Consider the following 19,384-nt stretch of genomic DNA (forward strand, 5'->3'; position numbering starts at 1 on the left):
GTGGAATGTTGGTGGTACATTTGTAGTTGTATAAGTGTAGACCTTCTACAGTGTAATACAGTACCTGTAGTTTAAGATTTTTTTTTCATGTAGAACACTTGTGTTATCATTGTTGGAAACCAAGAATTTTCCAATTTAGATGACATAACATCATCATATTATCAGTATGTTGTAGGTCGATGACCTGTTGAAAGAGTGTCAATGCTGTTTTCAAGTTCACTGAAATGTTGGGTAATTTACTCAAGTTTTTTTCTCTGGTTTTCACCAATGTAATTCAGGATGTTTTGAAAGTAAATGAGAACTTGTAAAAGGATGTTATGTTTACTGAGGATGGATATGGACAAATTTGATTAAAATAAAATAATTCAATCCAAATAAGTTGTCATGGTTTCATAATATTTATTTACATATATCTTATGTTAAACTGGATGACAAATGGGTATTTATTTTGGATTTATCAATCAACATTGCTTTCTTTTACTACTTGAAAAAATACTTTAGAACGGCATAACCAAGTCCATGTCTGCATTCAAAAATTGCAAAACCTAAAGAGTGTGTAAAAAGTTTGTTAAGATAACACACATTTTACACATTAGAATTTTATTTTTGCATTATTTTATTTATAGACAAGGATTTTTTATGTGGTTTTCTTTTTTTTTTACATTTTCCCAGATAAATAATAGAGCTGTTTTATCAGTCAAAAATCCATTTTTTAATCAGTGTATAAATCTGAAACAATTCGAGGGAAACATTTGAGTAACTCATAATGAACTTTGAATACATGAACTCTTAAAAATACACTATGATGCAATATTACGCACAAAGGGTCTATTCCATGCATAGCCGAACATTATCACGTGCGAAATTGTTGAAAATGGTTGAAGTTACCTGTTCAAGATGGATGGCGCCCTCCCGTGATGAAAATTGTAAAGCACTGATTGATATATAGATCGCATAGTTGAATAATTCTTCAGAACGAAATAGGTTAAAAATCAAAACCGAACAACCAATCAGTACCACATTTGATTTACTTTACATGTAACACAAATTTGAAAAATAAAATTGCTACTTAATTATGAACTATGTCCTATTCATATAGTGTTATTTTTTTTTGAAAAATGAAAATATCCATCTCTGTCAGACTCTGAATTTGCAATTCGCATGTTTCATCCGAAAAGCTAAACGAGCTAAAAATAGAGTACGTTTTGCTTTTCCTCTTTTAGAGCAGAGAGTTGCTTTCTTCAAAGAAATTCGAAATTCTGAATACCAAATAACCAGTCCATATTACAATAACTGTTATATAATACATTGTAAGCGTAGCCATGCAGACACCTCCCATCTAAAATACAGAAGATGTCGTGTTTTGACAACTACAACGTTCGATTGAGAAAATGGCGAACTGCTCGTGGTAGTTTCGGGTTTAGACCACCAGGTCTAGGTCAGTTATTCTGTAGTCCTGACATGAACAGTTTGTGGTAAAACGGAATACATCGTCAGAGTCGCAAATTAAATTGGTGGATTTCCTGAAAACCGAAACAAGAGTTCTGATCCAAGTCTTCTCTCTAGCTCTTGCACGGCAATGATTACTGACGCAAATATGCATGTATTGTCTATATTCATGGTCTCGCAGCTATCTTGCTTTTTCGAATCGACGATATCTTTTCGACCACCCGGTTCATCAGTCGTCATGGTTTCTATGACTACAGGGTAACCTAGGTAATCATGTTTATACACATCATGAAAATGAACATGATGTAATGAGTTTAATATATATATTTTCTCGAAGTCAAGGTAATGTACTTTTAGGAGAAGATTCTTTTACATCCCAATGATGTCATGCGCACTGTATTTTTACTCCGTGTTGGGGTTCTCCTCGCTTGTTATCGTCTGCATGTCTACCTAACAAGCTATGGTACATGCTTTCAAAAAACGCACGCATGAACACAGAGCATGAACACATATTAATACAATGTTTAACAGTTTACAGTTCCCATTTAATATACTGGTTAGGTTTAGCGCGTAGATACTTTGTGTAATCGGGTACAGATGTATCTAGCTTAGTACATATTCCGGCATCAAATGGCAATTTTAGAGTCTCGGGCTTGGTTATAACATGATCGTTGCTGCCGAGTGTAGGGCGAATTCTCTTCTCTGCCATACAGAAGTCGAAAATCTGTCTGTTTTTGGTGCGAAGTTGTTCGACTTCTTCATAAAAATCATCCCCTTGAGAACGAACCATTTTCCAGAAGGTTTTGTTGAAATGGCGGTAAAGAATGTTGTCAACGAAGTTCCATTTCTGAAGCTTCTCTCGGAGATCGCTCGACACTTCGGATCGATGCTCGGAATGAATCTTCGCATCGCTCGGCTTATAATAGATTACGTCATCTAGTTCCCAGCACATCTGTCGTTTTAACAGCACCAGTGATTCGTCAAGATAGTCGGAAATCATGACAAGTTTAAAACTTTTCTGGATATCATTGATCAAACTAAACACTGCTTCTTCGTTGGTAAAGTTTTCAGGATCGAACCCCAGGTCATACGCCATCGGATTGTGTAACAGAAATCGCTCGTTCTCGTTCGAAGCAAACCGACTGATAAACTCCTCCGGCTTCTGTAAAAAACTACGAAACGGATCACGAGAGTGAATGCCCAGCTTCTCGGCAAATCGGTAGTGGTTGAAAAGTGTTTCAAAGTGTTGTTCGGGATGACGTAGTATGGTGACGTAATTTGTGTCCTTAGGCATGATTTTATTGAACTCTCGTCTGTTGTACACTGCATGATTACAGAGGATGTTGTAGCGTCCATTGGAGCTAGGCAGCATGTGGTTGGTATGGAAACAGTACGGCCATCCCGCTGAATCAGTCCTGTCATCTTTTGGAAGAACGAATGTTAGATTCCGATGGTCGCCAAATCTCTGTCGATAGAAAAAGAGATACAAGTCATGTATGTGTAATCCGACTTGAAACATAGAAAACACACAGACTGATAAATAAGGTGAAGAATGACATGTTTGTGTTTGGCCGGCGTCAATCATGCACTGCTGTCCACTCAAATATGATCATTCGTCTATGCAGTTAATCTTGACAATAAGGCATAAATATAACTAAACACTACCAAATTCAATTATTCCCTTGACACCATTGCATGTACAGAGACACGCACGTGCACAGTAACCATTATTTGAAAAAGTGAGTCACGTGATATCGACACAAGACCTTACGAAACTCATGAAACTGCTAGTACCCCTGTGCTTATTTACGTGCACATGTACTTTGTATAACCCACCTGTAGGATGTTAGCGACGACGCCCCCACCGGCCTGGTGGACTTTGATGAAAACGATGTTGGTGCTCTCTTCACATGGTTCTAACAGGTTTCCCTCCTTTTTCGTATCTCTAAAATAAGACGAAAGGGGCAAAATGTGTATAAAGTTATACGTCAACTTTCGATAATATGCAACGTTTCAGATTATAAATAGCGCTAAAACAATGTTACACTCGTGTTGGTTTTAGGCCCTAAATGTTAATTTTGCCTGTTTCTCAATCAATTAAGACAGCCATCATATAGCACTTTGAGAAAATCCTTATTGCAAAACATCATCACAAATAAAGTTGGAAGTGTTTATCTGCTGGGGAATTTTTTTAGAAAACGTGTTGCTGCAAAAGACAAAAAAATAAACACATTTTGAAAACAAGTCTATTTTTCTTGGTCACATTTTATTGAGTTTGGGTTTAGAATTTATACGTCATCCTATATACATATGATCACCTTCAACTGATAATAGCGATCACTGACAATACAAGCAATTCACACAACGTACGGCAACACCGGTAGCAACCATTTGATGGAATCGACAAGACCAAGGCATGATTCAGATTTCCTTGTCGAATAGTATATGAGCTTCAACATCAATACTAGCGACCACTTACATTTATTACCCTTCTGTGAATCAATTAAATACTCAAATTGAAGTGGATCCCTTTGTCGCTAGTAGTAACGTAGGCGGTGAGATGAAAATGGTGGTTGCCATAGAAACGCCACAAACCTGTGGCATTTTGAATCTCATGGTGAAGTTTTTCCGGTTGTGTTTACGTGTACCGTTAGTTTTCATTGCAGTTTATAACAATTGCATCTAAATAGATGACTACACACAAACAAAGACGTGATATTTGGTGACCTCCTAATGTCTATTTTTAGATTATATCATGATTCAGAATGTAGTACTAGTATCATTTATGTTGTGTTTAATTGAGCGGGTAGGTTGACCTGATATTCATTCCTCATAGTTCTTAAAATGAAAATCTAAACCAAAAGTTGAAGGAAAAGGCGAAAAAAATGTTACTGTGCCAGCGCTTACACATTATCCGCGACTTCGTCTATCCACACAGTCACTCAAAACGTACTTGATTTTAACTCAACTGTAATCAAATTGTCTCTCGACTATTCATTTGAGAGAAGCACGAGAGCTATGTTAACAGACGTCACATTTGGTACACTGTTACGTACTACTTGATTTGTGTGTGAATTCTTAAACACAATGTTGAGGAAAAAACTGCATACATTCCCCCACGAAGGTAGCGCGTGATAATTCACACGATTTAAATGGATTTTATCTATTCTCTAGATATTATTATTCGGACTATATTTCCAGTTTCAATTTTGCAAAAAAAAAAAAAGGGAGAAGCTTTAATATAAAAGAAATGTCAACATTTCGGCGGAAAACTGTCAAATTTGTCGTGCAGACTGAGTCCTGTTGATTTTACTGACGAAGTATGAACATGAAGCGTCATATATGAAGTTGATGGACATTGTCAGCTGTACAACAGTTGTTGTACATGTACATGTACAGACATTTTGAAATTCGATATTTTAGATGTAACAGTATCAAAGTAAACACATAATAAATATGTTATACAAATATCCATTAATCATTTGGTAGATTATTACAAATCAATATTGTATAAAAACGTAAAGTATCCATTATTATCGTCATCACATCACGACTATACACTGAACAATCGAAGCTTCAAAACGATCGTAAAGTACTACCAAATTCAACATTTTTTTTTCAAAACATCAATTTTCAATATTTTACAGCGACAGCGTTTCTTCAAAAACCCTTCTCGTATTATTGAACAAATTAATTTGATTTGTTTTAAATATAGTTGCAATGCTATTTAATGCGGAGACAAATATTTGCATAAAATCTATTCATTCACTGTAAATATGTAAAACTGGTTCTTTGCATTCCCATAGATTTGCCACATTTAACACAAGTAGCAGTCACTTTGTTGATAGCATCCGTCTCGAAAACAGGTGCTGTAAACCCGTGGTCACACAACGATAAGCCTAGTACTACCAACAACCACCCAACCCTTTCCCAAGTGTGTAATTAATTGTTTCCATAAAAAGACAAACTGGATGCACCTGTACAAACTTATTTGGAAAATAAGCTTGATGAATCGTGGTCATCGTATATGGGTTATCAAAATGAGTGTTATACAATTGCCTGTCACAAGTAAGTAGATATATTGCATAAGTGAAAACCTTTATTAAAAGAACATGAGAAAATTACAATGTGATTTTTTAACACTGTCGTCTGCTAGTGGTTTTGGCGGGGAAATACAACTGACTACCCTTACCTATTTCCAATGTTTGTGGAAATCGGACTGCGTACTGGCAAGGCCCTGGATCTCTCTTCTCCAAAATCCAACGGTCTGTTATTGAGTAGTACATACACTATCGCCCAGGCAACCAACACCAAAAGTGCCACGGCGTAATGGTAGCGAACTCTTCTCATCTTCATCATTGAATACTTACAACAGCAATATTCACGTGGAAACTTCAAGGCGAACATGGCGTTTTGTTTATCTTTAGTTTGGTGATGTATCACAAGGGTGACACCACGTTTCCTCTATCTACACATCTTTATCTCAAATTTATATTCTTTGATACAAAACGCTGATTAAAATTGTTATTACAATATTTGCAACTATACTGAAGTGAAATGGGTGTGTTCTTGATATTTTGTCCTTGGAAAATATCAAGTTGTTTATGATCTACTGCCTTTTACAACAATCCCGCGTGACAGAGTTGTGGTGACCGACGAAGGGGCGTCTTCTCCGTATGCAGATGTCGTGAACTGTTCACTGATGACACTCATCGAATGTAACTAATTCGAACTGAACCTTTTAAATAAGTGCTATCGGGTTAGCTCCGAGGAAAGGTTTCAAACATCTGTCCCTGGTGTACATCGACGTGTACAATTACCTGTACATGAAAGAGGTTGACCAGGTACAGACTTATACATTGCCTTTCGTCCTACTGACTTCATACAAGTCCCGGGGGATGGACACTCAATGTTCTTATTCACGGGAGCACAAGGGAGAAGCGATGCGGAATTCGAAGCAAAAGATCGGAAAGGTGTGACGTAAATGTGACGTGACGACATTGTGATTAAAAATGGATGACTTCCAATTCAAAATGAGACAAACGGGACCAAGATAAATGGTGCTGGTGATAGGTTTCCATAGTAACAAACGCTGTCAGAAATAAAAGAAAAGTCTATCTGTTCAGTAGATGTTCCGAAGTGAAACCTGCAACTTACTCGATGTACTGAGTTGGTTGTAACTGAAACTGTACGGTTATTGTGTTGAATAATTCATCCGTCGCAGACCGTCATACAACCTGTATGTTCTTGATCTCTGTAAGAGAAATAATAAATCATTGATAATAAAATCGGAACTGAACGCATTACTGAGTGACTCTATATATAAATATTTGCTTCCTTCGTGAACGTAACATTTCCTTCGTCCCCAGTTCTTTAATTCATCTGTGATACTCACAAACTTTTATATAAACCCTGTCCCCACCTAAATTCTGAACCTGTTTCGATTCGAATCGAATTCAGTTCTCCTGTCTCCAAATGCCCTTAAATCGGTTGTAAATCGATTTAGTTGAACCGGTTCGAAACCACCTGAGGGGGTGGTTTCGATTCAGTTCAAAGTAAATCGGTTCGGAACAGATTTAACTTGTCGTAGTTAGGACAGGATAGAGTGTCACTGATATCATTGTCATAAATATAAACCATAGAATCTTTTACAGCAACACGTATATAGGCAGAACAAATAACAGCTCTGGTTTGAGAGAATGCGCTGATATTTATGCCCTGTAATTTTCAAGTCATGTTGTATTTTGTTTTTATGTCATGTGTGTGTGTGTGTGTGTGTGTGTGTGTGTTTGTTTGTTTGTTTGTGTGTGTGTGTGTGTGTGTGTGTGTGTTTGTTTGTTGAGGTTTTCAGCCAGTTTGATGGAAGTCATCAATCGAGAACGTGCTCTTTTACAAGTACTCAAGCAAACATCTAGAATGAAAGTGAATTAACCAAAAGAGAAACCCGTGCGCACACAAATACGGCCACTACACGTGTACAAAAAGTGTCGCCTTCCTCCGATACAAACTAGTATTTTTTCCCGTTTTGATATTCATATATAAAATATACTGAAGTTCGTTTCTCTATTTTTAGAAGAAAAAAAGCGTGGAACAACGCAAAATATGATTATTATCTGGTTCTTATACAGCATCCAATACAGCAATGTCAGCTATCTCTAGGTGCTATGTATGGTGGCTATATGAACATCGAAAACCTACCTTTCAATATAGGCAACGTCCTAGTTATTTTTGTCAAAACGTATCCGGTTTAGATTCTGTATGCAGTATGTAGTTAATTTTGACCAGCAACACCGTGGTAATATATACTATGTTGTGACACTGACATACGGAACATATACAGTTCGTGAAAGTTTAACATTTGAGGACCTAACTTAGCGTATGGTCTATAATACAAATGGGGTGTTTCAGAACTGCCCATATGTACATGTTATTATTTATGGTGCTTTAGATATAAGCCGCTAGTAAGCTTATTCATGAGCTGAGTTTTGATAGGCGGAAACCATACAGAGAAACGACTTTATTGAATGAAAGGATAGACAGTGGAGAATGATGAAATATTCGTCGTATCTGATGCCATATGTTTGTGAATACACCCCAGTAGAATTTCACGGGGATATTATTATGGCATGAATATCTGTAAGCTTATATTAATCTCGTCGTTGTAAAGTCACAGCCTCTTTGCTGCATCGGTATAAAACGATCTACAAGAGTGTATTATTTTTCGTCGCGTCAGTGGAAAAATGATGTGGCTTGCAGGATAATGATTGATAGATGACCCAATAGTCTAAGTAGTATGGTAATAAGACCTCGGGACTGTGCTCCGGAGGTTGCCGAACAAAAGCCCAACCTTCGGTCGATTGTAATATATGAAAAAAACCGAAGGCCTAGTAGATAGTATAGACTAGATACTAGACAGAATATAAACTAGAATCTGTATAATTCCCCGCTACCAGATAAAATAAAACCATTAAAGTATGTGTTTAGCCATTCAAGAGTATTACATGTGAACCACTGATGAAGAGGATCTCAATTTTGAACAAATCTCATTTTCGACGGGAAAAATTATCGGAATAGGCTAACACGTTCTTTCGAGATAATACGTATATTTATGGATTATTATACCTCGTGAGGGAAACGATGTGGAATACATAATGCCCCACGGAGACTTACAGAACAATAATGAATGAAGTATTGTGGTCTATCAACAGGTGAGAATATGAATGACACAGTTGGAGAGACACGTGTTCAAAGGATTCACGTGACATGAAAGATATACAAGGTAGTGAATATCAGGATGCCGACGTCAAACAAACTTTTATCAAACGTATACAATTCAGAAGCGTTGACCTTCAGCACTTCCTAAATTTAACAGTTCCTAATATGGGGAGCCAAATGTCCTGTAACAATAATTTGTCATGTGATCTTCTGAAAGCCAAACATCATTCCCAGTCTGTGTCCCACACTGTGGAGTAACTTTGGTTTCACTTCACATACATGCCTGCATGCATGCATGCATGCATGCATACATACGTACCTACGTACCTTTTATGCGTACCTACTGTGAAAACATTCTATGGTAAACAGTCAATGACATACACGGGTGCAGTTACATGGAATTCAATACAACACAGCACAAGAAATGAACCACGAAGGCAGCGATTCAAGTCATCACTATGTAAAGATTTACTAAAAGAGTATGTAATGTAACATTGTACAGTTCTAATGTAATATATGACTTCTTTTCATTATGGCACTCGTATATATATGGGGGTGGTGAGGGGAGGGGGTTAAGGGTACGGTAGAGCTGCTTTTTGTATATTTATTTGCACTCTAAACTTGTACCATTTGGCCAGGAGTCAGACACGATTAGCATAGCTATTTTCTGACTCCTGTTATCCGATCTAGTTTGCTTTTCCTGTATTTACGTTTGTATTGTACTTATTTTTGATCGGGTAATAAAATATATATCATATCATATCATATCATATCATATCATATCATATCATATCATATCACATACATACATACATACATACATACATACATACATACATACATACATACATACATACATACATACATACATACATACATACATACATACATACATGTATACGTACATGCATACATACATACATACATACATACATACATACACACATACATACATACATACATACATACATACATACATACATACATACATACATACATGCGCATACATACATACGCATACATACATACATACATACATACATACATACATACATACATACATACATACATGCGCATACATACATACGCATACATGCATACATACATACATACATACATGCATACATGCATACATGCATACATGCATCCATGCATGCATGCATGTATGCACGTTTGAGCGCTTAACCTTGAGCTTCTTCGTTGATTCTCAGACACCTTTGAGTATAATACTGTTCATAATGCATAATGTTCCCTGACTTCTGAAATAATTCACCTCACGTGCGTACGTTTACCGTCAGGGGTGAAATTTGATTGACAGGGTGACTGCAACGGGTGTCCCAATAGCAGAAGCTTAAAATATTTCACTCGTTTACATCTTAACTAAGCTTAGTTGGCATCTGGTGACGTCATACCATAATTTGGAGTTGCATCAAAAGCTTACGCCACTGCACATATAGTAGTATTTAGTACCTGCATGTACAGTTTAGACCCCATGACATTACAATTCCTATGACCAGACACATTCTCACAATTTGTGACTCGATGGCGGTGTCACCAAATCCTAAGATTACAATATACATATTAGTTTGCATTGTATGACAAGCGACTCGACGCAGATCGTGGTGTGATGAACTCTACTTAACTCTAGTTGACCGAAATATAAAATAAAGATTGCATCATCTTGGAATTGCTACAAGCGGGACAATATTGGAGACACATAATTAGAGTGCGTGGTGTACTTCTATAACTGAACACGTAAAGTGGTTCGAACAATTCAGTTGATACGTTGCCCGACAGCAGGGATTTTAACGATTTTGATCATTTTTTTTACATTTTATAATATTCAAAACGTCCTATATACGATGTTTGAATTCCTGCTACCACTATAAACACTGTCGATCCAGTGATACATGTAGTGATGTACACACTTTTATAAAATGTCTAATCGTCTGTGTTGTTATTCTACCTTGCCACATATTATCGGCCGTGTTGTCAATAATATCAACAATTCATCTCATCAGGTGTCTGTACTTTGCCTCGACGTAAACTTACGTATACTCCGACTGGGGTTTGAAATAACCAAGACTGAGTTTGTACCGCGGCCTCACAACCTGCAACGGCTACAATCACAGACAAGGAAGAAACTCTACAAATTATACAACACAAAATGTCAGGGACAAATGTCGAGAACAATATCGACAATCTCACACTGTTTATACCTACTAGGTGTTCACAAAACTTAAAACATATAACGTGTGGTCACATACGCTTACCTGGCTGTATGAAGTTAGTTTATGAAGTGAACAGCGGCGGCTTTTTCGATCATTTATAAATGTATCATAAAACGATGCGGCGCGGTGTCATATACTAATTCTTTGGTAACACGTGCGTGTCTGGCGCGATCAGCGTGCATTTAGCCGTGTGACGCGACCCACTTCTCCCTTATTCGCCAATACTAGTATTCGATGAGCGGGTCATGAATACATTTTATTTTCTTCCAGTTAGCTGCATGATGCAATCGTGCCTCACTGGTGTTACAAGGAACGCCTACACCCGGGGCCAACTAGTACTTATGTGAACCGACGCTCATATATGTATGTAGGGAATTTAATGCATTTGCAATATTCAATATAGCATCGTTCACGATGTACTTCTAGTATTTCACAAGCGTATTTTGATTAATTACTTTTTCTCTCCAGTGTATTATTCATATACAACTTCAACTAAACAAAGTATAAGGCACAATACACCCACAGGACAGGTCAGGACAATTTTAAAGTTTGCAGGATCAAAACTTTGGAAAAGCATACCAGATATCAGGAATTTTCACTGCAGGTCAGAATTCAAACAAAAAATACAAATAATTCTCCATCATCAGTAGATGACAGTTTTTCTCTTTCATTTTATCTCCATTCATGAGTGAACATTTATGTGATCGTGACTGTATATATCTGTGTATTGTAACTTAGTGTTTTAGGATAGTCTGAAAAAGCCAAGACATTGTGTTTTAGTGTGTGTGTGTGTGTGTGTGTGAGTGAGTGTGTGTGTATGTGTGTGTGTGTGTGTGTGTGTGAGTGTGTGTGTGTGTGTGTTTATAGCGAATGGACTCGATTAGTTGCTAGTCAACTACTAATCCCCTTTTCCTGGTATCATGTAATGTTATCAGTACACCTTGTCTTAATACAGATATTTGTATTTCTGGGAATACATACACACACTTGGGAATACACACACACACACACACACACACACATATATATAATATAATATATAAATATAAATATACTGCGGTATAGAGCACTGTCTTAGCAGATTGATACTCACCGAGTTATATATATATATATATATATATATATATATATATATATATATATATATATATACACACACACACACACACATATCAAATCATCTTTACATGTAACAAAGCCTGGAGATACAAGGAAACATCGATATCAAGACATATCATACACAGCTGTTTGGATATTGACAACTATGAATACATTATTTTCTTCTCTAGCAAATCACTTGGGTTAGCTTCATTACAATGGTCCATCTCGTTTCATCCAAAGGGTACATAGGTATCACAATGTATTCTAATTTCAAAAAGTTTAATAAATATATTTTTTTTCAAAAACAGCTGTATGTGACACAAAGTTATGTGAAAAATAATATGTGTTACAAAAGACTTCAGATTTCAATTTGTAAAATGATTACAAATTCAAAAAGTAGTTCAACCCACATGACACAGTGGTATGCGGGTTTGTTTATTATAAAAAAGTTCTCAATAGTAGGCTAGGTGGAATACTCTTTGTTGTATATTATGACAAGGTGCACTAGGTGTGTAAAGAGGTCGAGACACAAAAAAAACTGTGAAGAATTGTTTAAAAGAGGTGATTTGAGAGACAACACTGCTGCCATGATGGATATATAAAAAGGCTTATCTTTGTTCTCTTCACAGATCATAAGAATTCTCCAAAAAAATTTGATGTTGCTAACATTGATCCATTTTCGTAGTGTGAATTACCATAATATTTTATAGTGGACCAATATCGATACTCAAATCCATGGTTTTACACATACTGTAAATGTGGTTATCAAAATCTGCGTCCAGTCAAACAATGTTCTATTCGGACAACATTGTTTTCATTGTGGTAAATTTGGGTTTATAATCTAGCCAGCTAAGGGTCTATAGAGCAAATGTTTAGGGTCTACATACAGATTTTAGTCAACTGAATCAGACATTGCTAGGCTGGAAATACATGTCAGACCTTAATAACACCAAAAAGGATCATAGCCACTCTAAAATTTGAAAATTTCCTGAACCATCAAAACTCTCCCAGTACAGCCCATTTCATGTTACCATTCAACAGCTTTGTTTGATACAACCACACAGAAACCAATGACAAACTAAGATCGAAATATCTTGCTACATTTTGTCTATTATGAAATAAATATTGTAACTAGGTGTTGACATGCAGATGCCAGCGTTTTGATGTCTTTATTTGATGTCTGTATGGTGGCACTTTTCTTTATTTCATTTAAACAAAATGTCACAAGAAACTGTAATCATTCAATCTTGCTTTCTTAAAGTATAACATGTGCAGTTTCTTATGATTTTAGCATGGTTGTATCAAACGAAGCCACGGAATGACAACTTGGAATGGACTTTAGTAATACTTAACATATCCAAGACATACACATGTTTGAAATAATTCAATATATTGTTTATTTGTATATTTAATATCCATAACAATATTAGACATAGCAGTTTGTATCATGATTACAAACTTCTTAATACCTAAAATATTTGCTGCATTACAGGTACAAAATGTATTGCTGTATCATGTAGAAGTAAAAAAAAGAAATTCTAAATCAGACATTTTACTGTTTTTAGTTTGTGTCTTAAAATTACATGACAGGTAAAGTTTACGGTCAGATACAAGCTTTGGTTTTGATAAAGGATGGCAGAATGTACCTCAACAGTAGTCCATCGGCCAATGTCTTCATCCTGTAACTGTAAAGCAGTGATGAATTTTACATCTACTGTAGGCTACCAATGCTGTATAAATCACTTGATTGATTGGTTGCTGTTCTGTGAGAGTTGACGGTTTAGTTAGCTACCTCTGTATGTAGAATATCCAAATGGACTCAGCAACAATGGAACATGGTAATGCTGACTTGGGTCATGAATCTCAAAAACAATCTGAGAAAACAAGACAGAAAGACAAAAAGAAATGGGTATCGACAAGAATGAGAAAGCATTATGGTGGATGACTATACTGTAAAGCACACATCATTTTATAATCATAAAGGGTATGGTTTCATTTATAAACAAGAGATTTCAATTTGTAAGAATTCTTATAGAAAAAGCAAACTGTATGGTAATAATACATTCTTGTACTACAACCAAGGGTGCTTATTACTTACAAGTAATGTTTTGCCTATTCAGGTATTATTACTATGTTTTACTGACCTGATGTATGAGTTTAAGGATAGCAGACTGTATTCTTGTACAAAATGTAAGCTTATAACAAGTTTACATATAACAAAAGAAGAGTTGTTCTCAATATATACAGTGTATGTACAAGTCTAATCTGAAAGTATTTTGCCCTTCCCGTAAATGCTTGAAATCTTTTTCCCTTAATTCAGAGCTATCCCCCATATTTAAATGAATACAACATTGCATTTGTTTTAATTCTCAGTATCTCATATAGAATTGTACCACCTAGGTTCATTGTGAAAATAATGAACATTCGATTTCTTGGTCAACGCATAGACTTTGGCTCAACATGCTACACATGCAGCATTACCATAGGCATGCCTGAGAATAAGTTAACCATCTTGTTCTATTTTGACTCCCTAGCATGAGGTAACATGCTATTTGCAGGTACCAAGAATTAAAGACCTCAAACACATTTGCATTTCAGTTTAATTTCATTCATTACATGTTAGTTAGCTATCTAGCCATACACTAAGCTCAGAGCTATCACTTACCGCTACGTAGGGATAAAAACCTTGTACACCTTGTGCTTTGTGATAGGCTCCAGTTTCAAATGATATTTTATATATTCCTGGTTTAAACTGTTCCTGTGTCACCAAGCCAGGACATCTTCCATCAGGATTTGTTTTCCTACATGATATAAATACTTAGGATAAATTCTATGGTATGACTCACTTTGAGAAATGTTGTATTTTTTCAAGATAACAGAAACAGTTGAGTGCAAAACTGGTGAGTTTTCCCTCACTTTCCAAGAAGACAAGTGACATCATGACAGTGTAGAACCCCATGTCATGTGAGTGTTAGTGTGGCATCACAAGTGATTGTGGCATTCCCTGCAGTCATATTTCATAAGTGAACTGAGTGAAAGTTCAGCAGAATGCCAAACAAACACAAGTGCAAACACCTGAAGTACCACAAGCAGCACTCAAGTGTCGTATGGTGCTCTTTTTATCATATATGTTTATCTAAAATAGCCAAATTTTGCAAAAAATATAACAATGTTTTCACTAGTCTGGTCTCAGTTAACCAGACTCTCTGACTTTATGCCATCTCCAACAGAGAGTCTGGGGCGATACAATATCAGTGATTGGAACAAGACCTCTGTAGTACAGTCACACTGTGGAAACTCTTGCTAAGAGTATTTTACTTTAATCTTCAAACCAAGATGATTTCCAAAAAAATTATACCATGATTTCTGTGAAATATACACAGAGGTGATGAAAATGAAAATTGGGAATCATTTTATCCAACCAGTGGCTGTCACACTGAGATCTCAACAGTGGCCATGTTCCTTAGATACTCATGCAATACTCCAGTCTCTCGCCTGGCCATGAAGTGTGGTATTAGCAGTGAGGCTGCTGGGTAAAGGAGACTACTGGTATGCTTTCACATGACTTCATGAACATTTGTGTGCTCACTTGCATACAAGTATGCCAAAATGCTTATGTTATAGCACTGCAGTGTAAAGAATAGTATGTTTACACCAATGCAAGTTAACCTTTTCAGGACTAGAAACTTTCCCGCCAAAATTTTTGAACAAAAATTCTTGTTTCTCTGTAATTTTTGGAAAAAGATCAACTTTATTTTAGATCAGAATTCAAGAAATATTACTTCCCAATGAAGTAATATTCTTAAATTTTAGAAAATGTTCTTACAATCAAGTTTCTATTTATTCCAATGTCGTCTCTAGGAATGAAAGGGTTAACAGCAGTATCTATGTAATAAATAACTGTTATATATAATTTTAACATACTTCTATTTTGAGGATATAATGTCACTCACCCTGATGATAGTTTCTGCCACTGCCTATCAGATGTTTGGTAATGTAAGTTTATTTCTAGATTTGATGCTGGTCTTCCACTTGCTGTATCTAGGACATGGGTTGTGAGGGGGCTTTGCTGACCTGCCATATCGCAAACTTCTAATCTTGGCTGATGGCTCTGATCTCCAGGCTGAACAATTTCAACCAAAAAAGAAAATATGTACATTAATTCATACAGAAATGATTTCTCTGGGTAATGTGGCATTTCACTGATTGAGATTACTAACACTTCAATTAAAATGATTTGGTAACCTAATCTATAAAGGAACCTGCTTATTTTGTTGATGATGGTGAGATGTGTCTCGTCTGTCTTCACATGTAACTTGTAATCCTAATTCGAAATGGGACTTTACATGTAAGATTATTTAATTCAAATCTTATCTTATATCATAAATGCAGTAAATGATGAACCACGTAAAAAATTGTGTGTGTGTGTGTGTGGGGGGGGGGGGGGGTTCGATAACGTATTCCAGCAGATACATTTGTGAATTTGTATTGCAAACGTTTACTACTCTACATATTCCTCCTCTTAAACTACAGCTAAAATTTCAACAATAAAGTTGAATTAAGTTTCTGTTGCATCAAGTTCCAAGAGATTTATAAATGACGGTGTTCATGAACACTACGCTGAAATCTGTCTACGTGACATGTGCACGTAAAATAACAAAATAAACAATCATAACAACAAAACTTTCACTCTGAGCGAAGAGAGGACGTTCCTGGGGACACGGGGTTACGTCGAGGGGGGGGGGCATATAACTAACTAGATTTTACTACATGCGCAGATACTCGTTAATAATATTTCACCTATGGACCCTGGTGCAAATATAAAAACCCGGAAGTGGAATGGCAGAAGACCCCGGCCCGAGATCCAGGAATCTTGATGACCTCGTCCTTGTAACCGCAATTCATTTTAAAGGCTGCATCTACTTGTCTTTACCTGCGATCGTTGTAGGTGTCCTACAATCGTATTTAGTCGGTTACAGCTCATAAGTTGGCACTCCGCAAAACACGCATCGAGTCCAGGCCCGCTGCGCTGCTGCTGGGCAGATGACGATCAGTGACCTTTGACACGGATGTGACGTTTACCAAAGTAAGTTGTTTTGTTTACAATTACTAGGGGACGACGACAATAATGAAATAAATCAACACTCATAAGCGTACAAAAATAGACATAAATGCTATCATGAAAAAAGAAGAAGTATAAGTAGGTCCTTTCAATACTTTTTTTTAAAAACTTGGAAGCGTAGGTCGACGGCTGATGCGAGTAAGGGCCCAATGTCGTGTTAATCTCCACAATTCAATTTGTTATTACAAGTTGAAAGTTGCAAATTTAATTTAAAATGCAATTTAATTATAATTTTGTGTCTCCATCACAGTATGTTGTTATAAGTTAATTAAAAACAACGTACAACCCTCTCATAAAGAATAAGCTTATATCAATTAAGTGTAATTTAATTACAATTAGTGACTGTTTTATCTACATTTTTACATGGACTAAAAAGTGTCCATTTGATTAAAACCGGAAAGTGCAATTTATCCCCCTTCATGGCTGTAATGGATGTTAATTATAATACGTTAGTAATTAGACTTCCTACCGCTCAAAGATTCGCGGTTATAAACATATGAATATATACTAGCTCTGCAAATATACGCGTCGAGGTTTCCGACACGTCTACAACCCACTCAGCTCCGAAGATGTGTCGGAATTATCAAAGCACATTATATACGTGTATCCACAGCTATACATACACCTAATGTACCAGTTCACAGGCACTCGAATCAATGTGTATGATTTTAAAAAAAAAATACGTATGTAAATAAGACTTACATACATATTTTTTTTTAAATCATACACATTGATTCGAGTGCCTGTGTACCAGTTAGTATGTCGTAGATATGTTACGACGTCAAATTCATCATCTCACCACACGAGGGCGTGGTACATAATCAATAAGTCGACATTTGAACATGACATTTGTAATGCTATAAAAGCCTTGAATTTCTGACAACCGGGTATTTTTAAAGTTACCAATTGGTAATGGAAACTGAGGAGTGCAAAAGTAAAACGGTCCTGATATGTACAATCCTGAGTGATGGTGAATGTATTGATCTTTGTAACAAATAGAATATATTATCGCACATGTCGTACATGTTTCATTTATAGTTTTTTGTATTTCATTTTAAATTCATGAGTTTAGAAAATGCATTATTGATAATATTATAAATAATACATAAATATACAAATTACGATTACCCTCCACTACATTCCGGGGAGGTGGGGGGGGGGCAACTGTTGCCTTGACGACGGCAATATGGGGAGGGTCCGCAGGTGGTTTGGGGCTCATTTTACATAATATGATATTGGTTTTAATTCACACTTTGTGCTATTAAAATACGCATGCAAATTACAATATTCAGTTCAGCGGTTCATTCCGTTTACACAGCGAGTCAACTGCAGAAGGACCTTTGAACATTTGGCAGTACGGTAAGGTCAGAGTGCAACCGTGTATTGTTGTGAGCTAACAATGCCACGTGTCGCGGTGTATACTATGTCTACTTAAGCTTACAGATTCGGAAAGGTGGGCCGAGTCTCGACGTTTCAATCTCCGTATTTAAAAAAAATGTACTGATCTGGCACGTGTCCAAAAACTAAGTTATTTTTTTACGTACAAATATTAAAACTTGTGTACTTGTTTTACTTTTCCGCGTGTTGAGAAGCGTATCTTGGTCGGCCCCGTCGTTATGCTAGCCTTTTCTGTTCAAGGTTGGTTGAGGGCAATATACGCAAGAAACAAACACCACTTTCGTTCAACTAAACAAATTTCTCTTTTGCACTGACGAAATATTTTGCAATAAAAATCAACAAAACATGGCGACGAGGATGGGATTCGAACCCACGCGTGCAGAGCACAATGGATTAGCAGTCCATCGCCTTAACCACTCGGCCACCTCGTCTGCGCTTACGATAATGTACCCCATCCGCCAAAAAATATAATTTTGCACATGATATGCCGCAACAACATATTGTTTAATATAATTTATTTATTAACTTGCATGTAGCCTTCAACTGGCCTGTACGGTTTACTTTATTCAACCATGGCCGTTTGAAGTCACCATTTACGATATTTCCAAAAGTTTCAGAATAACATGAACACAAAGTTGTGACTTTAGTACTGAACTGATAGAAAAGCAACTTTTGTCACTTTATACACACACACACACACACACACACACACACACACACACACACACACACACACACACACACACACACACACACACACATAGAGTTTCATTCTTCTTTCGCTAAGTAGAGTGGCCAATCTGCATGGAGAGCATTTCATACATAACCAGATTTAAACTGAATGCCTCCCGTAAGGGAATCACTAATT

At 36.5% G+C, this 19,384-nt stretch overlaps 2 protein-coding genes and 1 non-coding gene across 3 annotated transcripts; all 3 read right to left on the bottom strand.

Annotated features, from left to right (window-relative positions):
• Positions 1-428: 428 nt before the first annotated feature.
• LOC144438583 (galactose-3-O-sulfotransferase 2-like) lies at positions 429-11,031 on the bottom strand. The gene is made up of 4 exons (XM_078127667.1): positions 10,938-11,031; positions 5,642-6,703; positions 3,286-3,394; positions 429-2,914 (listed from the first exon to the last, which is right to left on the bottom strand). Exons 2-4 carry the CDS (start codon positions 5,854-5,856, stop codon positions 1,982-1,984), a joined length of 1,257 nt encoding a protein of 418 aa, XP_077983793.1. The 5' UTR covers positions 5,857-6,703; positions 10,938-11,031; the 3' UTR covers positions 429-1,981.
• Positions 11,032-13,484: 2,453 nt separating this feature from the next.
• On the bottom strand, positions 13,485-17,040 carry LOC144439457 (5-hydroxyisourate hydrolase-like). The gene is made up of 4 exons (XM_078128744.1): positions 16,930-17,040; positions 15,950-16,119; positions 14,662-14,797; positions 13,485-13,870 (listed from the first exon to the last, which is right to left on the bottom strand). The coding sequence occupies exons 1-4, from the start codon at positions 16,978-16,980 to the stop codon at positions 13,781-13,783; spliced, it is 447 nt and encodes a 148-aa protein (XP_077984870.1). The 5' UTR covers positions 16,981-17,040; the 3' UTR covers positions 13,485-13,780.
• Positions 17,041-18,865: 1,825 nt separating this feature from the next.
• Trnas-gcu (transfer RNA serine (anticodon GCU)) lies at positions 18,866-18,947 on the bottom strand. Its single transcript has one exon. It is a non-coding gene; the product is annotated as a tRNA-Ser (tRNA).
• Positions 18,948-19,384: the final 437 nt, after the last annotated feature.

The sequence above is a fragment of the Glandiceps talaboti genome, chromosome 8 (genome assembly GCF_964340395.1).
Source record: "Glandiceps talaboti chromosome 8, keGlaTala1.1, whole genome shotgun sequence".
Classification (NCBI taxonomy): Eukaryota; Metazoa; Hemichordata; class Enteropneusta; family Spengelidae; genus Glandiceps; species Glandiceps talaboti.